This window comes from Stegostoma tigrinum, chromosome 27, assembly GCF_030684315.1.
Source record: "Stegostoma tigrinum isolate sSteTig4 chromosome 27, sSteTig4.hap1, whole genome shotgun sequence".
Classification (NCBI taxonomy): domain Eukaryota; kingdom Metazoa; phylum Chordata; class Chondrichthyes; order Orectolobiformes; family Stegostomatidae; genus Stegostoma; species Stegostoma tigrinum.
This window is the reverse complement of record NC_081380.1, coordinates 47,549,678-47,572,004: the sequence shown is the minus strand read 5'-3', so window position 1 is coordinate 47,572,004 and position 22,327 is coordinate 47,549,678. Positions and strand designations below refer to the sequence as shown.

The following is a 22,327-nucleotide window of genomic DNA, read 5'->3' as shown; positions in this document are numbered from 1 at the left end:
TGACAGTGCTGTGCTCCCTCAGCACTAATACTTTGACAGTGCAGAGCTCCCTCAGCACTAATACTTTGACAGTGCTGTGCTCCCTCAGCACTAATACTTTGACAGTGCTGTGCTCCCTCAGCACTAATACTTTGACAGTGCTGTGCTCCCTCAGCACTAATACTTTGACAGTGCTGTGCTCCCTCAGCACTAATACTTTGACAGTGCTGTGCTCCCTCAGCACTGATACTTTGACAGTGCAGAGCTCCCTCAGCACTGATACTTTGACAGTGCTGTGCTCCCTCAGTACTTCACTGTGATCTATAACGGATGACTGGACACAGCACATCAATCACCAGACAGAGGTATTCCCTCTCAATGGGGGAACACTTCAGCATCAAGGACATTCAGCCTTGGATCTTCAAGTAAATGTTCTCCAAGGCAGCCTTTGGGATACACAACAACGCAGAGTTACTGAAGAGAGGCACAATTTGCCAAGTTCATTACCCAAGAGGATGACCACAAGATGACACTATACACTCTCTCACACATTCATGAAACACACACATGCATGCATGTGGGCGTGTACACACACATACACACACGCATGCAAACACAGGTGCATGCACTCACACACATTCTCTCTCACACACCCACACACATGCACATACACATTCACACATACTCCTTCCACTTGCACGCACACATATACAGACATATTCATAGTGATCTATGGAGTTAATTTGTGTTTACAGATACACTCTATTTTGTTCAAAAAGCACACAATTTGTAGAGTCAGTCAGTAGAACAATTTATAAATTCCGGCTTTGGAAATAAAACCAGTCTGACTCCAGGTTAAAACACAGACAGGTTCTAAACAAGGCCTCACATCTAACATGCATTGTCTGACCTGAGATGTCACTACTTGTATACACTGACAAAACCTTCAGTTATCTGAGGGCAATGACTGGAAAGAAATTCTGGGATTTGCATTTTAATCAATGGAAACTTGCATTTCCTTTCTAACTGATTAAAGATTTCACAGGTGGGAGTCAGCCAGCCATTTTTGGTTTATTCAATACGTTCACATCGGTTGTATGATCCTCTGATCTTTTACTCATAAATTCTGTGCCTTTGTATCTCCTCTCTTACTACACCTGAGGAATGAGCAATGCTTCGAAAGCTAGTGTTTTCAAATTAACTTGTTGGACAATAATCTGGTGTCATGTGATTTCTGACCTTGTCCATGCCATTGCTACACAGGGACCTCCACATCACGGTCTATAATCAATGGGCTTTCCCAACAAAATTGTGAGGCCAGCACCTCCTGCACTGTGTAGTCTTAGAGTTTCTGTTAAGTCGGTAACGCATCCCAGGTAATTAGTTCAGTCCATGAATGTGTGATGACAATTAAAGCTTGTTCTGTACTGGATCTGAACAGTCCATCCAGGGAGGCAATTACATGACTGCCCCTGAAAGTCCAGTTAGAAACATCTGCACCCAGAGTCAATCAAGGCTAAAACAAATCAGCAACCCCAGGTTAACATCACTGTCAGATCTTGGATGCAAGGCATGATGAGCTGAGATTCACAGAGAGGTTGCAAGGTCACAGTGCAAGAGATCGGTCAAGAAACCAACATTTCAATTTCACAAATGCTGTGAACCCCCAGACATTAAACCAAGAAAATAGTTTATAAGTTTTAAATACCTTCGCAAACATTCTTAGTGTAGATGTGAAAACGATCAATGATCATGTGACGTTTAATATAATCCAAAAGTAATGAGGAACATCAGGCTGAGTTATCACTGAGTGTAGAACTCTTGATGCACAGCCTCACTGAGCTCACGCTGGTGGACAATGGGCCTCAATGCCCAGTCTGATTGGGCCATAGTTTGTCAGACAATGGCTCTCTCATGCCCGATGCTAATGATGTCTTCCATTCCCAAACAAATCACCAGCACAATAAATATAAAGCAGTCAGTCAGTCGGTCTTGTGATGGCTGCAGCACACAAAACAATAACCCATCTCTCAGCCAGCAGTGAATAGGAACAGATTTAGAGACAAACAGCATAAACTGGGTTGCTCTAACATCAACCCATCTACTAAATGTATTGTGAAACAGTGACTTGCATTTCTATAGCACCTTTTACAACCTCAGGACATCCCAAAGCACTCTACAATCGGTAAAGTTCTTTGAAGTGTAACCACTGCTGTAATTCAGGAAATCCAACAGTGAACTTGAGCACATAACATTGCCATAAACAGCAATGAGATAATGAATAGATGATCTCTTTTACGGATATTGATTTTATTTGTCATTATCTTTTCATAAGATGTGGACGTTGCTGGCCAGGAAAATATTGTTTGGGAATTCTATTGCTTTGAGTTGAGTAGCCAGCTCGGCCATTTACAGTTGACCACTTTGCTGTGGGTCTGGAGTCACATGGCCAGACGAGCAGATTTTCTTCCCTATTGGCCATGAGTAAACCAGATGAGTATCAGATGACGACTGACAATTGGGTCACCATTAGACAAGATTTTACTTACAGATTGTATTTATTGACTTTAATTTCATCATCAAACATATGTACCTAGAGCATTAGCCTGGGCTTCAGGATTACGAGTGCAGTGATAATGCTGCAACACCACCAAGGGATATACACTGGAGACCATAAGACATAGGAGTGGAAGTAAGGCCATTCAGCCCATCAAGTCCACTCCGCCATTTAAATCATGGCTGATGGGCATTTCAACCCCACTTCCCTGCACTCTCCCCATAGCCCTTGATTCCTTGTGAGATCAAGAATTTGTTGACTTCTGCCTTGAAGGCATCTAACGTCCGGTCAGGACACTCCCCACAGAGATAAAAAAGAGAATTTGCCTACTTCCCTTGTAGATGGTGCCATGGGATAATTTCCATCCAGCCAACAGGAGAGTGAAACTGAGAAAGGTGACTGGGCTCCACTTCCAGTCAATCATGTCCATGCTAGACCTTGGGTTAACATTTGAAAGACAGAACCTTAGGCTGTGCAGTTTCAAAGAAGAGTCATTTTGGATTTTTCTCTGCACAGATACTGCCAGACCTGCTGAGTTTATTTTACCTTAGGCAGTGCAGAACTCCCTCAGTATGCTGAGTCTGGATTATGTGTTCATGTTTCTGGAGTGGGGCTTGATCTCTCAACTTCATTACCCATCTGAAAGACATTTGGCTGGTAAGTCTCAGCTGACATGGCAGTGAGAAGCTGGAGGTGCCTGAACGGAATACAGTTCTCTACTTGAAAGTGGTGTCATAGGTAGACAGAGCGGTGAAGGCCGCATTTGGCAAGCATATTTTCATCAGACAGAGTGTTGAATACAGGAGTCATGTTACAGCTGTACAAGACATTGGTAAGGACCCATTTGGAGTACTTCATACATTCTGGTTGGCCTGCTGTAGGAAGCATGTTATTAAACTGGAAAGCGTTCAGAAAAGATTACAAGGATGTTACTGAGACTGGAGAATGAGAGTTATAAGAAGAGGCTGGATAGACTGGGACTTTTTCCCCTGGAGACTAACGAATGATCTTTCTCCCCACAGTAGGGGAGTCCAAAAGTAGATGGCATAGGTTTAAGATGAGAGAGGAAATGTTTAAAAGGGAGCCATGGGGCAACTTTTTCATACAGAGGGTGGCACGTGTATAGAACGAGCCAGAGGCAGGTACAATTCCAACATTTAAAAGTCATTTGGACAGGTCATGGCTGGGAAAGGTTTAGAGGGATACGGGTAAATGGGACCAGTTCTGTTTATGAAACCTGGTTGGCGTGGACACGTTGGGCCAAAGGGCCTGTTTCTGTACTGTATTACTCTGCGAGTCCAAACACCAATCTGAAACTCCTGGACTGTGCAGCTTCAAACAGCGACTTTTAACATATCCCATGGCACAAAATCTTTCAGATACAAGGAGCAGCAGCAGGCTGGCTAATAACCCAAACCTGGGTGGGGAAAGCTATGTTTCAGATCCACACAGAGGCCTAAGAATATCTCAAACTGAGAAACCAAAATCAATGTCAGCCAGTCATCTTGGGTCAATTAAATGATGTTCTCTATAGGAGTCATTCCACACGCAGGGTGTGATATAACTCGGTGCCTGAGAGATTAGAGATTCATATAAACCACCAGAATCCTTCATGTAGATGTGGGAAAGCAGTGTGACATTCATGAGGATTGATGGTCCCAAATGACAGAAGTGAAAATGTAGGTCTGGATGAACAAACAGATGTTAGGGCAGGGCAATCAATCAGAGCAGTAATGAGCAGGAACAAGAGAATGCTGCTCACTGAGCCACAGCGGACTCTCAACTCAACACGTCAGGGCGGTGAAGCTCCTCGCAAACTATTGTTTAAACAAAGGTGAATTTTAAAATCAGATCTTATTTGAGATTTCAGAAATACCTGATATATTCAACAGGGAAATAGACGATTTTAATTAGGAAGAGAATCATGGGTTAGGGAAATAAGGCAGGAAAGTGGAGTTGAGGATTATCAGATCAGCCATGGCTTCATCAAATGGTGGAGCAGACTCAATAGGCCGAGTGGCCCAATGTTGCTCCTACGTCTTCTTGTCAGAGAATGGTTCTCGTCCAAAACGACAAATTCCATGGACAGTTTGAAGAATAGGCACATTCTCCTCGATGCTGGCTGTTATTGATCCCTCAATCGACATCACTATAATGGGTTATCCTGTTATTATTGCATTGTTGGTCTGAGACCTTGATATGCACACACTGACTGCTGTGCTTCTGACATTATAACTGCAAGCACACCTCAAATCACTTCAATAACTGGAAAATGCTTCTGGATATTCCGAGGTGATGAATGGTGCTATATAAATGTAAGTTCTTTTCTCCTTACATCACAGGATAGCATTTCAACTGAGCACTGCTGGAATTCATTGCAAACTTCTTGTGGTTCTTGTGCTTTCGAATCAACTACTCAACAAATTACAGTCATCACCCTCCAAAAATTGAAGATTAATCTCCAGCAAACTGTTGAGAGCAACATTAAGTAGACAAATCTAATTTAAAAATATCATTTCCTCTGAGATTCTATTTATTTATACAGTTTTCAAAATATTGGAGATGGGGGAACAGTTGTTCAACAGCCAGAAGGGAAAAAATTGGCAAATGACACATACTGGTCTGATCGGTCTCATATACTTCAAAACAGAGCTCCAGTATGACTAGTATTTTCAAGTATTCCTGCTTTTCCCTCTCTGGATGGCAATCAAGGATTGTTCTGTTGAGAAGGGGAGATGCTGTTGGCCTTTCCCATTGCTTGGAAGACGGGCTGTGGAAGAATGGACACATTGACTGAGCAGTGGAGGGAGCATAGGAGCAGCTATCAGTCAGAGAGACAGAAGAAGGCCCATCGCAACTGGGCAGTTGGAGGTCACTTGACAAATTCCAGGCGTATGTCCATGCAGAGTTGGCCACCTCCTATAGGAGCAAGCAGCACGCATTCTGGTTAGTTGCTGGGTGATGAGTGTGCTATTGGCAGTGATTCTGCTGTCACCTCCATTAAGACAGGGATACCAGGAGCTAGATCAGTGACTGAGGTGCCAGGATTTTAAACACTTCCCGCTGACTATTCGTCCTGGGTTGCTCACACCACTGACCAGGAGACACACATGTGTCTGGATTGCTCTAAGATCAGGGGTTTAATATTCTATCTCTGCATTTACAACATCAGGCAGTTTTCCCCAGACACAACACAACATATGAAAGAAGGCTCTGAGACAAACAAGATCTCGCAATGTTGCTCATTGCAAAGAGCTAAACTGAACTGTACCGAATTCCTAGCTCACAGGCTATAGTATTTCAGTCAAAGCTGAAATGTGGGCGAGAGTTCACCAGAACGAATTACACTTCACTTTCCGACACGATATCTTGCAAATCTCACTATGCCTTGCCCCTCCTCTGTCTTGTTCATGTCACTGGTCTCCAGGATCTTATCAAACCGGCAACACAAGTTGAAAGCATCACCAGGCTATTCCACTGTGGAGTGGTTCACAGCTGAAGCCACCTTTCCCGTACTCTTGGTCCAGGCTGTGACCATCAGCCCCATTGGCTAACAATTTTGACTGTGATTTTCCCTCATTCTCTGAGATTAGAGTGAGGATCCATTGCCACACCCTTTGGCCAGATTTCAAAACTGAACCCACAGACTTCAGGCCTCAGGCTAACAGCCTCCGGCAGCTCCTTCTCAGAGTCGTGGACATGTTACTATAAACAAAAAGTCAGGACAGCAACTCAAGTAGAAAAAATTTTCCTTTTATGGGAACATTTGTGAAATTCTCTCCATGCAACCTAAAGAAACATTTTAATACTTGGAGTTGGTTCGAGGAAAGGTGCAGCAATTGCAGCTATTAACAGAATATAATATTTTAATACTTTACTCAGCTGAAGTTAGCACAGTGTAAATGCAATTTATCCGCCCCATCCCCCTCCCTTCACCTCGTTCCACAGGAGTGGACTTTTTCCCTCTCGCACACACAGCACAGCCAGCAGGACAGGGAGTCCATATAAGGAAGAGTTGAACAGTCACAAAGACGGCTGTACGCAATTATCAGTTCGAGACTTCAGAAAAAGTTGTTTAAAAGAAAGCACGGATTCTACAGGGACCAGCCCCATCCTCCCTGCAAATACAGCCACTGAAAATCTGCCTCACATGAGCCCCTCTCTAAACCATCGCCTTCAATAACAGCACTCTCAGCACATGGCCTAATCAATGGCCTGTTTCATCAACTCTTCCTGTACAATTCAACAAACTGTGAAAGCCAAGTTTGATACAACAACAGCATGCGTTTATATAGCACCATTAACACAGTATCCACAAAGTGAAGGCAAGAAGATGGGGGACCTTATAGAAAAAAAGGACAAAAAACTAAGGTGGGGGGAAGACAGGGAGTTGGGGGTGTGGGTGTGGAAGTGGGGTGAGAGGTTGGCGGGGGGAAGGTGAAGGGGGTCACTGTGGAGGGAAGGATGGTGGAAGGGGCGTGAGTAGATTGTCAGGGGGAGGGGATGGTTGAAGGTCAAGGGGGCTGGAAGGTGGAGGCGGGGTTGGAAGGAAGGTGGAGGGGGGATTGAGGACAGGGGAAGGGGGCGCAGGAGGGTGAAGGGGCAGGTAAGGATTGATCAAAGTGGGAGGGGGTAGGAAATGGATTTGGTTATGGACTTAACTCCACTTTCCTGCCTGGCCCTCTGAAAAAAAATTGACTCAGTTGTGAATCCAAAATCAAACTCAGCCTCCACTGCTTGCTGAGATAATGAGACACAAACATTTAGACCCAGAGAGAAAAAAAAAGTTTCTGTCCATCTTTACCTTATGCGGGAGACTCCTCATTTTGAAAGTTATCTCCTAGTCCTAACCTCTGCCATCAAAAGAGGGATCCGCTGGAGAACTGTTGACAAGCCCCGTCAAACTCCAGAAATGTAACAGCTTTTGAAGAAAACAAGAGACAGAAAGTGTGTATGTTTTCTCAGCCTTTCCCCATAAGGCAGCCCCATTCTTTCCCAGAATTAGCCAAGTGAACACACTCTGAAGTGTCTTCAATGGAAATATAAAATAAGGAGACGAAAATGATACTTTTGGCCCAAAATGCAGACTCATCAATGCCCTCTTGAAGGGTAGCTGGATTTACTTTCTTTTATACACTATTCCCCATTTGCAGGAAAGACTAAGATTCCTAATTATTTACAATATCTACATACTAACTTTGTGTTTCATTATAAAGGCAGAACAACCAAGTCTTGAGAAGAAAAGTAAAGGATGAGTGAGTTGAAGGCTGATGGTTTGGGGCTGGTAGATGTCAAACTATCTTATTAGATACCTTTCAGAAGTCCAAATACAGTCCATATATTGGTTCCCCTCAAATCATAACCGCTTGTTAAAAACCCTTAATGCATTTGTCAAACATAGTTTCTCTGATTGTATTAGGATTGTATAAATGTTCTGCCTACAATCTCCTTAAAAATAGATTTCAGCACTTTCCCCAATGGTGGGTGTTAGGTAAATGGCATATCATTTCCTTCTTTGTTACTGGCTCCTTCTGAAGGAGGCAGATTTTCCGATTTGCTAAAACTTCTTGAGAGTCTGTGAAATGTTGGAGGATTATAACTAATACGTTCACTGTCTTTGAGGCCCTTTCTTTTAAAACTGGAAGATGCAGATCAGCTGATCTAATGGACTTGGTGGCCTTTAGTTTTCCAAATGCATTTTCTCCAGTGACTGCAATTGTTTTAACTTCCTCCTTCCCTTTTGCCACATGATTGTCTGCTATTTTTGAGATACTCTTTATCTTACAGATACAAAATACTTGCTCAAGAAAAGGTAGGGTGCGAGTAGCAGGTCAGTGAAGGAGACGATGTGTCATTCAGATCCTACTTTTCTCTGAACAAGAATCAGATATTTTTAAATGTAAATATAATCTTCTGAATGGCACTTCATCCATACAAACAAACATTTTGCCTGATGTCTGTTTTTCAAAATTGAGGTATGAAGCAGAAATATTTCACTGTGAATAATCTGTTCCATGTTTTATTGAGGTGGTGATGGTGTTAATTCCAATGAATGAGATGGCTTGCGGCTGCATTATTGTTAATCCTCACAGCCAGAGTACAGATTTTAAAAAAGAGATCACAATTTCCAAGAGTTCTGTTAACAGGAACTCCATCAAGCCATAAAACTCAACAAAAACTCTAATTTCTCTTCAGTTAATATTTTAAGACTGTTTTTCACCCCAAATTACACAGTAATTATGATTAATGGGACAAGCCAATATAAATTGGACACTTTCAGTATCATTATGAGTTGGGATTCCACAAAGTTTTTGCTTTAGATTGAAGATGCTCTTGAGATTAACTCTCACTCTTTCAATGCGTCCTAATGCATAAATTCAACTGTATATTCAGGATTGCTGCCATTATATAAAATACAATAAATGCAGAAAAAGATGCCTTGTTAGATTTTCCATTCAAGTGCACAGACTATAACCCTTATTTATACAATAGACAGATGTTATGATCCCAGCTGATGATAATATTGGACAAGTCAGATACCATAGTGAAACCTGACTCATTAATTCGGAAATAATAAAATGTGAGGCTGGATGAACACAGCAGGCCAAGCAGCATCTCAGGAGCACAAAAGCTGACGTTTCGGGCCTAGACCCTTCATCAGAGTGCTCCTGAGATGCTGCTTGGCCTGCTGTGTTCATCCAGCCTCACATTTTATTATCTTGGAATTCTCCAGCATCTGCAGTTCCCATTATCTCATTAATTCGGAAGTTTTGTTTTTATAATACGGTTACTGCCACATACAATCACTGAACACATTCAAAAAAGCCGGCAACCTATTTTAACAAAAAAACACAAGTTTATTATAATAAATGGAAATAAATGCTGGAAGGATTTTACCATAATTTACCATAAATACCAAAAATACCATAAATTTACCATTAATATAGATTTAACCATGTTCCCAGCAATATCCTTTACAGACGTTCAACTCCAGTGAAGTATTATTTCCAAACTTCACTTCAAAATTTCTTACTCAACTGACGAGGTCTCATGTGTATGCTTTGGCAAATTTCTATATGTTCACCAGATACTTGTCCTCTGTTTTACGATGTCACTGGAAGACATTGGTTAACTGACTGACATTTCTTCACAGAACTCTAGGAAAAGCTTGGAGATCTTTTTAGACCTGTCCACTTTAACTACAAGAATATTAGAGGACTTCTTTCTAGCTCTGATGGTCTAGAGACTGCCAAAACTAAACTGTTCTTCTGTTGGTATGGACCTTTTACTTTTCTGAACTGAAAATGCTCTCTATAGGATGTAAAAGCTCAACTTAGTAATTGCTTTGGAAATTATCTGACCAGGTAGCTTGTCTAGTCATTTAGCATAAGTGACATGATTTTTGGAAATGCTGTTTTGACCCACTGGTAAGAAAAATGTATTTTCTGATCCTTCAAAAAGCAAGTTACCTTCACAGAATGAAAAATGAAACACCCTATTTACTTCTACTTTGGAACCCTAGCTGCTCAATATCATATTGTAAACTCTCATTACAAAAAGACATCTCCACTTCCTTGATGCATCAGTTACAGCTGTCCCTTTAGCCAAAACTCTACAATTCTCTCCCCATCTCCTCTTTGATGCTACTTCTACCCGTCTCTTTGACCAAGCCTTCGGACACTTGTGTTAAGATCTTCTACTATCATTTAGTAGATATTGTCAGAGGTAGGGCATTCCTGGTTATCCTGTAGGTACATTGTACACACCTAGTTTTAGTTAAAACCTGGGAACAAGCTATGCATCTTCATCCACAGCTAGGGATGTGAACAACAGTAATTTTTCCAGTTATGACCACAGCTAATCACCTGAGAATCACACAATAGTACAACCATTCAGCCTATCATGTCTGTGCTGAATCTCTGAGTTATCTAATTAGATCAACACTCTCTCCTGTTTTCGCATGATCCTATAAATTTCCTCTTTTCAATACTTATCCATTTCTGTTTTGAATGTTATTATTGAATGTGCTTCCGATGGCCCTTCAGGCTGGGCATTCCATAGCTGAGATAACAAAGTGTGAGGCTGGATGAACACAGCAGGCCAAGCAGCATCTCAGGAGCACAAAAGCTGACGTTCATCAGAAAATGTTCTAGGCCCGAAACATCAGCTTTTGTGCTCCTAAGATGCTGCTTGGCCTGCTGTGTTCATCCAGCTCCACACTTTGTTGTCTCGAATTCTCCAGCATCTGCAGTTCCCATTATCTCTCATTCCATAGTTGAATCTCTTTAACTTTCCCCAACTCACATTCCTTGGCACCCAATCTCAGTTTCTCAATTAAATAAAATAAAGTTCATTTTAAAAGAGATTTAAGATAAAAGCAAAAGCTAAAGATAAAATATTCAAAAGAGAGAAAAAGATAATTAAGATAATAAAAATAATTAAGTGTTGACACAATAGATAAAAGGTCAAACTATTGACAGACTCATGCAAAACAGTTCATAACTGATTTATAATAGCTGAATATTTACCTTTTCAAATCACAGAACAAAAGGGAGTCTAGAAAAAAAAAGGCTCGTTAATGAGTCAGCAATTTAAAATGAAACTTGGAATTGGAATCCCCAAAATGGTTTCACTCAAAGTGAAACATGCAGTTTCAAAATTATAATCAAAATCATCTTTAATGCAATTCCTCTGCTCAAAGAAAATATGACCTGGTCATCTAATGAGACCCCTGTTAGCAGAAAACAGTGCATAGGTCACTGCCATCTCATCCCCAGTTTATGTACACTTTCCCCCGACTCTTACCCCTTCCTAAAAACACATAATAATCATTACTCAGACAAACAAACAAGCTACAAGCACAGCAGAAAGAAAATATGGCCATCAGAGCTCCATACTAAATTATCAGGATAGAACAGAATGTTCAGGTTAGAATAATGAACTGGATGCAGCTTTGTAATCGTGTTGAAAAACACTGACTAACGCCCAGCTTTCCTGCAGGCACTGGGGGAAATAGCTAAGCCCACAGAGCACAGACTTAATCAGTTCCAGCACATTCTTCCTGTGCTCTAAAGCTTTGAGCTTGATGTTAGAGAGCAATGCACAGCGGATTGGAATGTTCTCTCTGGAAGCAATCATCGACTGCTTCCTTTCTGGCTCAACTAGAACCTTAGCACAGATCAGGGGCAGACTCTACACACACGTTGTTGTAGTTTTAGTGAAGCTCTCTCTACATGGTTACTATCAAACACTCCCAGGACAGATACAGCACGGGGGTAGATACAGAATAAATCTTTCTCTAATTGTGTTATTATAATGTCATGACTATTGATATTCTACTTCAATCACATTTTACTTCAATTTTTAATAACTAACACCTTTATGGACTTTTTCATAAAGAACTTTTTCCAGACATAAAATGGCTGCATGATCACCTGGCCACAGACTGAGTCAACCTTTGGGAAACTAGACAGAGCTATATACAAAACCTGCCTACACTGAAATTATCATTTCCTTCAAATACTGCACAGCCAGACAACTAAATCGGTATCAGGAAATTCACATCTTGGTTCATTTAGACTTGTACAATAAGTTTGGGTATTGGAAGTTAAAAGGTTGCCTAAGGAGAGTTCAGTTTGGAAAGACAGGAGAGGTAGACTCACGAATATACATATGAACTACGTTTCAGAGGCTCGCTTGGCATGATGGATTTGTAAGCAAAAGTTGGAACTCTCTCTCTCTTTCTCTCTCTGTACTTTATCAACTCTCAAAAGAAGCACCCAGTGAAAAAAAGAACTGAAAAACAATCAATCAATCATTCACCGAATGGAGAATTGCACAAATCTCATGACTAGAGAAGAAACAAGAGAACAATTGTGGCCTCAGATTTCAATCCCACAAAGCAAGGGAGGTAATGGGAACTGCAGATGCTGGAGAATCCAAGATAATCAAGTGTGAAGCTGGATGAACACAGCAGGACAAGCAGCGCTCCTGAGATGCTGCTTGGCCTGCTGTGTTCATCCAGCTTCACACTTTATTATCTTGGATTCTCCAGCATCTGCAGTTCCCATTATCTCTGATGCAATTTTAACCTCACTGCGAAGCCTCTTCCAGGGATGCCTAACCTGAAGAAGTTACCCTCCTCCCTCCGGACCAACCTCAGGGAATCTCTCTCCCACTGCAACTCTCTTGTCCACCTATCTTCTTTTCTCTTCATCTTCGGTCCACCTCCCCCTCTCTCCCTATTTATTCCAGAACCCTCACCCCATCCCCCTCTCTGATGAAGGGTCTAGGCCTGAAACGTCAGCTTTTGTGCTCCTGAGATGCTGCTTGGCCTGCTGTGTTCATCCAGCTTCACACTTTATTATTAAGCAAGGGAGGTGTTGCATTTTGGTAAAGCAAACCAGGGTAGGTCTTATACACTTAAAGGTAGAGCCCTGTGGAGTTTCACAGAACAAAAAGACCTAGAGGTGCAGGTGGATAGTTCCTTGAAAGTGGAATTGCAAGTAGACAGGATGGTGAGGAAGGCATTTGGTATGCTTGCCTCCATTGGTCAGAGCAGAAGACCATAAGACCATAAAAAATTAGCAGAAATTAGGCTATTTCAGCCCATCGAGTCTGCTCCACCATTCAATCATGGCTAAATACAGATCACTGAATACAGGAGATGGCGTGTGATGTTGTGGCTGTACAGGACTTTGGTGAGGCCAGTTTTAGAAAACTACATACAATTCTGGTGTTCCTTCCACAGGAAGGATGTTGTTAAACTTGAAAGAGTGCAGGAAAGATTTACAACGGTACTGCTAGGGCTGGAGGGTTTGAGCTATAGAGAGAGGCTGAATAGGCTGGGGCTTTTTTCCCCTGGGACATCAGAGGCTGAGGGGTGACCTTATAGAGGTTTATAAAATCATGTGGGGCACAGATAGGGTGAAGAGCCAATGTCTTTTTCCTAGGGAGGGGGGAGTCCAAAACTAGAGAGCATAGGTTTAAGTTGAGAGGGGACCTGAAGGGTAATTTTTTAATGCAGAGAGTGGTGCATGTATGGAATGAGCTGCCAGAGGAAGTGGTGGAGGCTGCTACAATTATAATATTTAAAAGGCATCTGATGGGTCTATGAATAGGAAAGGTTTAGAGGGAAGTGGGCCAAATGCTGACAAATGGGACTAGATCAGATTGGATGTCTGGTCAGCGCAGACGAGTTGGATTGAAGGGTGCATTTCCATGTTCTATGACTCTAAGAACTTTTATACTACCTGTGCTTTTATTTTCCTGTTCACACTAGACACCCACCGTCTTTCCTTTTAAATTCTTTACCCTACTTGTGCATGCTTACTGGTGCACTTTTATTATTTTTCTCAGGATTAGCAGGTCACAAAATTGTTTTTTCACTCACAAAAACCTTGATAATTAACTGCATCATTTTCTAGTGAATTACATTTTAATTGAAGGGTGATAACGATCTGTTCTAAGAAATAAAAATATTTTCTGCAATTGTGACAGTGTGTTAAAGAAAGAGAGTCAATGTTCCCTCCTCCATATTCATAAGTGTCCCTAGTTTCTATCCTGTGAGTTCAGTAATTCTGATATACAAATCCCCATTTAACAGGGTGCCTTGGCTAGGCTCAGTAAAGTCTCATTCAGCTCCCTTAACCAACAGTTCCACATATACACTGAGACTAGGTAGAAAAGGATATTCCTCAAGTGGATGTCTCCTTACACCGGATACTGACATATAGCCAGAAATTATTAAAATAGTTCGTCAGTCAGGAAATTAGTCACCAAAGAATGTCAAAGGCAAGATGGGACATCCTGAAAGATTAGTAATGGGAAATAGTCCACAAGAATCTGATTCCAGTGTTGGGAGTGGAGTGTCAGTAAAGTGGAATAGTAACTCTGTGAAACTTCCACATTATTGTGTGGATGAACTCTGAGAAGCAGCCAAAGCTCTCTGTTGTACCAGGGTGGGGTATGATGCATTCTGGCCTGACACAGATGGAGTCCACAACAGGATGATGATTTAAATGTGACACAAAAGGCATATAACATAAGTAAGGTGTATTTTGCCCATGGTGGCCACAACAGACTCAGAATGCATCAAACAATAAATTACTGACACAGATATGCACAGTCTTCCATTTACACATGTACAGGTTGACAGATGAGACTCCTGGATAACTGCATAGTTACTGCAACATCTGCATCCTCCTGCACTTTATGCAGTTTAAATAGGAATTAGTCCAAAAATGCTTGATGAATTACAAACTGACTAGACTGCCCCACTTATTCCCTGTAGCTCTAGAATTTTAAGAGGACTGAAGGTAATGTTTTCATCCCTACTAATGCCTCTGCTCTTCGGCTCCTGGTTCCATCTGTGTCACTGGAAACTGTCTGATACTAATTCAGACTGTGCGAAACCTCATTGTAATTCTGAGATGAGCGCTGACCGTCCATCTAAACCATTACTTAGATTACTGATTTCACTTCTTTAACATAAAATCAACTCTAGATCTGCCCTCAGCTTCTCTGCTGCTGAAAGCCTTCCCCAGTGCGGCACTATCTTTCTAATGAGACATTAAACCAAGGTCCACCACCTCAGAAGGATACAGATATCAATGAGACCAAAACGAGGTGCAGAGGAGTTTTCACTGGTGATCTAGGACCAACATTAATTCCTCATTCATCATTCCAAAAACAGATTGTCTGATCATTATCACATTGCTGTTTATGGAATCTTACTGCGTACAGAGGTGCACCTTAATGTCACTTTTCTCAATGTTCCTCTGAAGAACCTCACATGATTTATGTTAGAGACTATAGTTTTAAACATTATTACTGTTATCAATCTCAACCTAATCCCACTGCCCTGCTCTCTTCCCATAGTCCTGTATGAATCCCGAAACTAATCCCACTGCTCTGCTCTCTCCCCCAGCAATGAATCCCCAAACTAATCCCACTGCCATGCTCTCTCCCCATGGTCCTGTGTTTGTCTATTTCAACAAAATAGTAAAATATCCAAGATGCTATGAAAGGGGTGTTTATCATTGAAACAAAATTTGAGCCTTATGAAGGATTATATGGTACATGTTCAATGGCATAGCAAAAAGCCATTATCTGAAGAAACATCTTAAGGGGAGAACAATAGGTGCAGCAGAGATTTAGAAAGGAAATTTCAAAGCAAAAACAAAGTTGCTGGAAAAGCTCAGCAGGTCTGGCAGCATCTGTGATGGAATAAACAGAGTTAATGTTTCGGTTCCAGTGACCCTTCCTCAGAATGGAAATTTCAGATCTTGAGACTCAGGCTAAAGGCAAGGCCACCAATAGTGGAGTGATTAAAATCAGGAATGGTCAAAAGGGCAGAATTAGAGAACAGTAAATATCATGAAGGACTGAAGGAGATTCCAATGGAGATTCCAGAGATAGGAAAAGATGTGATCTACAAATATTTGAAAATAAGGATGAGAATTTTAAGATCAAATGCTTCTTGAACAGTCACCAGTATAGGTTTTAGGAATGCTTTGTATGATCTTTCAGCTTGAATGTGTGGCCTTTAGTGGATTCACACGCTTTGACTCTCCCGCTTTGAAGTGTGGGGAAATACCATGTTCTTATGTCTTTGACCATAGTCAGCATTTGACCTTTCTCCCAAAGCCTGCAAATTCAGTTTGTGTGTCAGGATGTGTTCAGTTTCCTGGATGGAATATCATGGCCAAGATCATATCAATGTCATGGCCTCTCCCAAGGTTGCCGAGGATCTCAGATCTCCTATCCTACTCACTTCCCTCAATCATAACATCCTGTCACTCCTGATCATGTTTTAAATGTGATCCCTCTTCTAATTCCTGCTTCCTGACTCACCACATCACCTTTATCTCATTTTCTGCCTACGTGATGCCATTGAAATATCTTTTTGCTTTAATAAAACAATTCTTCTGAGTTCCCATTTGACACATTTATTTAAAAAGAACTGTATTTTCCATTTAACAAGTTTGAAGGAGGTGGTTGATTGTTGAAGAGAATGGAATGTTTGCAATGTGTGGATTTTCAGCAGGGATTCATCAGATGTTCACGAGATTCAAAAGTTCAAAGAGATGATCGAGGAGGAAATGTAGCACTGAGGATAGAAAGTCAGTTGAGCAACAGTTCACGCTGTAAGATGGAGAAACCTGAAATATGGAAATTCTCTCTCCTACAGCAAAGCAGGCAAAAGGGACTTGAATTGAAAATTTTAAAATTATTTGACTAAATTAGGGAAGATTTTTTGAGGAATCAGTTATAAGATGTAAACAGTTTAAACTGTAGCTGAGAGGGCAGTTTTGGGAATTTCTTGAGAGGATTATTGCAAGTACTGAATTATTAAGTGATTGAAGCATGAAGTATTTAAAAGAAAAGTGAGAAAAAGAATTAAAGACTTGGGAACTGAGACTGAAGCAAACTGCTTGCAAAATTAGTGCCACACTTCAAGAGGTAAATATCTGACAATGACAAATTATACAATCACCAAGACCATCCACCACCATCTCCACACCACCCCGGCAACTCCACTCCTCTCTCCCCATTTATTTGCTACTGAAACCTTCCTTGGTACCTTTATTACCTCTAGACTTGACCAAGGCTTTCCTGACTGGTCTCCCACATTCTGCCTTTTGTAAATTTCACTTCAGCCAACACTCTTTTGTCTTTGTTTTTATTCATACCAAAGACAAATTCACTGTCTCCCCAGTTTAAATTCCATTCTGGAAACTGAACACATCCTGACACACAAACTCTCCTAGGGTGGAGGTAGTTATTACGAGGGGGCATAGTTTTAAAGTGAGTGGAGGTAGACACAGGGGAGTCATCAGAAGGAGATTCTTTATTCAGAGTGTGGTAGGGGTGTGGAATACATTGCCAGAGAGGAGAGTGCAATCGGCCTCATTAGAGCATTTAAGCGGCTATTAGATAGGCATATGGATAATAGTATAAGGTAGGGATGGAGGTTAGATAGACCTTAGGTTTAGAGTAGAAGTTTGGCACAACATTGTGGGCTAAAGGGCCTGTACTGTGCTATGCTGTTCTATGTTTTATGTTCTCAAGGTCAAATGCTGGCCATGGCCAAAAACACAAGAATAAGGCTTTCCCCGCCACATGCCGAGTGGGAGTCGAAGGGATTAAATCTACTGAAAGCCATACACTCAAGCAGCAGGCACACACAAGGCACAATTCAATAAACAGCCAACCATAGGCTCTAGGGGCATGGAACAGATCGAATTAGTGAGGAAAAGATGGCAAGAAGGAACTAACAATTATACAGAGTCTGGTCTTCAGATGAAATTTTCAATGAGTTCACCTCTCGTGAGTGCAGGGTCCTGTACTCACATTACTTTAATAAAGACCTTCATTTCTTCAAATTGAAGTAAGTAATAGGTTTTAACAACTTATTTTTATAAACTTTAGACGAGAAGGTGGAAAGAGAATTAGATAAATTGCTCCTACAGAAGTTCAGAGAGACAAGGAGCAAGTATTGTAACAGGAACAAAGAAATGGCTGAGAAACTGAATAAGTACTTTGCAACAGTCTTCATGGTGGAAGGCATGAGCAATATCCAAACATTCAAGAGAGTTGGGGCGGGCCGAGGTGAGTATGGTGACTATCACCAAGGAGAAGGTGCTAGAAAAAGGTCTGAAGGTGGATAAATCACCTGGACGAGATTAACTACACCCCAGGGTTCCGAAGGAGATATCTGAAGAGATAGTGGAGGCATTAGCAATGACCTTTCAGGAATCACTGGAATCAGGGAGGATCTCAGAGGACTGGAAAAATCATTAATACAACACGGCTCCCTTGCCCCTCCCCCCCACCCCCCCACCCAAACCCGTTTAAGAAGAGAGTAAGGCACAAGATGGGAAATTACAGGTGGACTAGTCTGGTTGTTGGTAAGATTGTGGAGTCTGTTGTGAAGCATGAGATTTATAAGCAGTTGCACGTCTATGGTAATATAGGGCAAAGTCAGCAGAGTTTCATACCTGACAAATCTGTTAGAATTCTTTGAAGAGGTAATCAGCAAGTTAGGCGAAGTAGAGCCAATGGATGTTATCTACCTGGACATCTAGAAGGCCTTTGACAAGGTACTGCACAGGATACTGCTGAGTAAGAAAACAGCCCATGGTTTTAGAGGCAAGGTGCTAGCATGGATAGGAGATTGGCTGTCTGGCAGAAAGCAGAGAGTGGGGATAAAAGGGTCTTTCTCAGGATGGCAGCCAATGACTAGGGGTGTTCCACAAGGGTTGGTGTTGGGCCCACAACTTTTCACTTTATACATTAATGATCTAGATGAAGGAACTGAGGTTAGGTTTGCCAGTGATACAAAGTGGAGGGACAGGTAGTATTGGAGGAGATGGGGAGGCTGCAGAAGGATTTAGACAGGTTAGGAGAGTGGGCAAAGAAGTGGCAGATGGAATACAATGTGGGAAAATGTGAAGTCATGCACTTTGGTAGGAAGAATAGAGGCACAGTCTATTTTCAAAAAGGGGAAAAAATTCAGAAACCTGAAGTGCAAAGGGACTTAGGTGTCCTAGTCCAGGATGCTCTTAAGATAAACTTGCAGGTTGAGTCAGTAGTTAGGAAGGTAAATACAATGTTGCCATTTACTTTGATAGGACTGAAATAGATAAGCAGGGATGTACTTCTGAGGCTTTATAAAGCTTTGGTCAGATCACATTGAGAGCATGGTGCGTAATTTTGGGCCCCATGCCTCAGGAAGGATGTACTGGCCCTGCAGTGGTCCAGAGGGGGTTCAGGAGAATGACCCCGGAATTGGATTAACATTTCAGGAACTTTTGAGGACTCTGGATCCCGAGTTGATTGAGGTTAGGAGAATGAGAGGGGATCTAATTGAAACTTACAGAATACTGAACAGTCTGGACAGTGTGGACATTGGGAAGATGTTTCCTATGGCAGGAGACACTAAAACCCAAGGGCAAAGCCTTAGAGTAAACAGAAGACCCTTTAGAACAGAGATATGGTGAAACTTCTTCAGCTGGAGAGTGGTGAATCTGTGGAATTCACTGTCACAGAAGGCTGTGAAGGTCAGGTTACTGAGTATATTTAAGACTGAGATAGATCGGTTCTTGGCTGTCAACGGGATCAAGAGTTACAGGGAGAAAGCAGGAGAATGGGATTGAGGAACTTATCAGCCATGATTGAATGATGGAGCAGACTCAATGGGCTGAATGGCCTAATTTCTGCTCCTATGTCTTACAGTCTCATGGTAACAGTTCGGACATTCTGATAAGTAACACAAATACCAAACTATGACCATCACAAATAAGAGACAATCTAACCACCATCTCTTGACATTCAACAGTATTACCAATCCCTCACTATCAATATCCTAGGGGTTACCATTGACCAGAAACTCAACTTTACTTTCCGTATAAAAACAGTGGCTACAACAGGTCAGAAACTAGGAATACTGTGGCGTGTATCTCACCTCCTGACTCCTCAAAGGCTATCAATCATCTACAAGGCACAAGTCAGGAGTGTGATGGAATACTCCCCACTTGCCTGGATGGGTGCAGCTCCAACAACACTCAAGAAGCTTGACACCGTCCAGGTCAAAACAACCCGCTTGATTGGCACAACATCCACAAGCATCCACTCCCTCCGCCACCTACGCTCAGTAGGAGCAGTGTGCACCATCTACAAGACACACTGCAGAAATTCACTAAAGATCCTCAGACAGCACCTTTCAAACCCATGACCACTTCCATCTAAGATAACAAGGTGTAGAGCTGGATGAACACAGCAGGCCAGGCAGCATCACAGGAGCAGAGAAACTGACGTTTCGGGCCTAGACTCTTCATCAGAGAGGGGGAGGGGAAGGGGGTTTTGAAATAAATAGGGAGAGAGGGGGAGGCGGACAGAAGGTAGACAGAGGAGACGATAGGTGGAGAGGAGACAGACAAGTCAAAGAGGCGGGGATGGAGCCCACACTTTGTTATCTTGGATTCTCCAGCATCTGCAGTTCCCATTATCACTGGGTGTATTTTAATATTTGATGGTTCTTATATTGACTTAATGTGTTTTGTTTGACCTATCCTTGTAAGTAGCTGATATACAGCTTACTGTGAAAAAGCAAAGGGTTAATAATTAACGTTTGCAAAGCCCCGGTCTCCCCCCCGCTCTTTCTCTCGCTTTTTCACTTTGTTCAGTATCTATTTGATGTTCAGACCCGGGGTTTTTCAGAATTCCATTCACAAGGCTCAAGACAAAAGTCTGCTAGATCCCCACTTCTCATCTCTACCCTCATTGTTTTGTATTTTTCTGTCTCTCCCCCATTTGCTCCATCACCATTGCACCTTCCAATGAGTAGGGACTTGGTACTTAAGCAGGAGCAGGAAAAGGCATTGGGTCTTTTGGGCTTGCTCCACCATTGCATAAGATCAAGAATGATTTTCTACCTCAACTACATATTCCCACCAGAATTCCAAATCTCGCTCACAGCTCTGTATTATCACATTTGAATGTAGATTGTTATGTATTGCTCCGAATAGGACTAATTCGTACTCAGCTACAGTCTCATTGAACAACTTTATTTGCACCTCCCCCACAGAGAGAATAGCAGAGAGGGCATTGTGACAGAATGCTCAGATTCTGCGATATGCAACATAAATCAAAGTTTTTTAAGCTGACTGGTCAGAGACTAAGTTGGGCTGAACATTTCCCATTGCAGGTGTTCATACCAAGCAACACTTTCCAGAGGTATAATCTCATATTCTTAAAGGTCTGCTTCTGAATATTATGGATGTTGTTACCGGAACTGCACTGAAATAGGTCAAGTGTTTTTGATCTGAAACTGTTATTTGAATCATGGAATAGGTTTCTGGTGTTTTTATAATGTTTGAGGATCTATAAAGTTTTAATCACAGTTGGTATTGTCAGGTGTTTCAGACTGCTAACAACACACTGATGGAGGATTTATTCATCAGTGGGGCCTGATGCAAATCTTTTAACTGTGACATTTACACAATGACTGGGTGGGGGCATACTGGATTCAGCTGCCTACAAACTGAATTCTGCAAGACAGCAGTGTGTTCTCACTCCAGACTTAAAGCAACACAGAGGAACAACAAATGCTTCGCAAAGGAGTGAAGACCTGCATTTTAATAGCACTTTTTCAAATTTGTTTGTGGGACATGAGTGTTGATGACTGGGCTCGCATTTATTGTTCATTTCTAGTTGCCCTTGAAAAGGTGGTGTTGAGATGCCTTCTTGAACTGCTGCAGTCCATGTGCTGTAGGTGGACCCACAATACTGTTAGGGAGGGAATACCAGGATTTTAACCCAGTGACACACAAGGAACAGCTATATATTTCCAAGTCAGGATGATAAGTGGCTTGCAGAGGAAGTTGTAGGTGGTAACAAAGTGTGAAGCTGGATGAACACAGCAGGCCAAGCATACCACCTCAAGCCGCACCTCCATTTCCTCATCCCACCTCCTTGACCTGTCCGTCTTCCCCGGACTGACCTATCCCCTCCCTACCTCCCCACCTATACTCTCCTCTCCACCTATCTTCTTTTCTCTCCATCTTCGGTCCGCCTCCCCCTCTCTCCCTATTTATTCCAGAACCCTCACCCCATCCCCCTCTCTGATGAAGGGTCTAGGCCCGAAACGTCAGCTTTTGTGCTCCTGAGATGCTGCTTGGCCTGCTGTGTTCATCCAGCTTCACACTTTATTATCTTAAAATACACCCAGTCAGGTTGCTTGCCGAGCAAATGAGGTACGGGAAGAAAGGTGCCATGACAAACATGATC

General features: G+C 42.0%; 1 protein-coding gene across 2 annotated transcripts in view; it reads right to left on the bottom strand.

Moving 5' to 3' along the window:
- The window catches only part of LOC125464514 (unconventional myosin-Ic-like), a 145,125-nt gene that overhangs the window by 83,682 nt on the left and 39,116 nt on the right, over positions 1-22,327 (bottom strand). Inside the window, exon 1 of one of the 2 annotated variants that reach the window (XM_048556948.2) lies at positions 7,341-7,457. The exons of the other annotated variant lie outside the window; for it this stretch is intronic. Within the exon in view, the coding sequence (XP_048412905.1) occupies positions 7,341-7,361 (21 nt within the window). The 5' untranslated portion in view covers positions 7,362-7,457. Of the gene's footprint in view, positions 1-7,340; positions 7,458-22,327 lie in introns of those variants that run through there. 2 annotated transcript variants of the gene reach the window in all.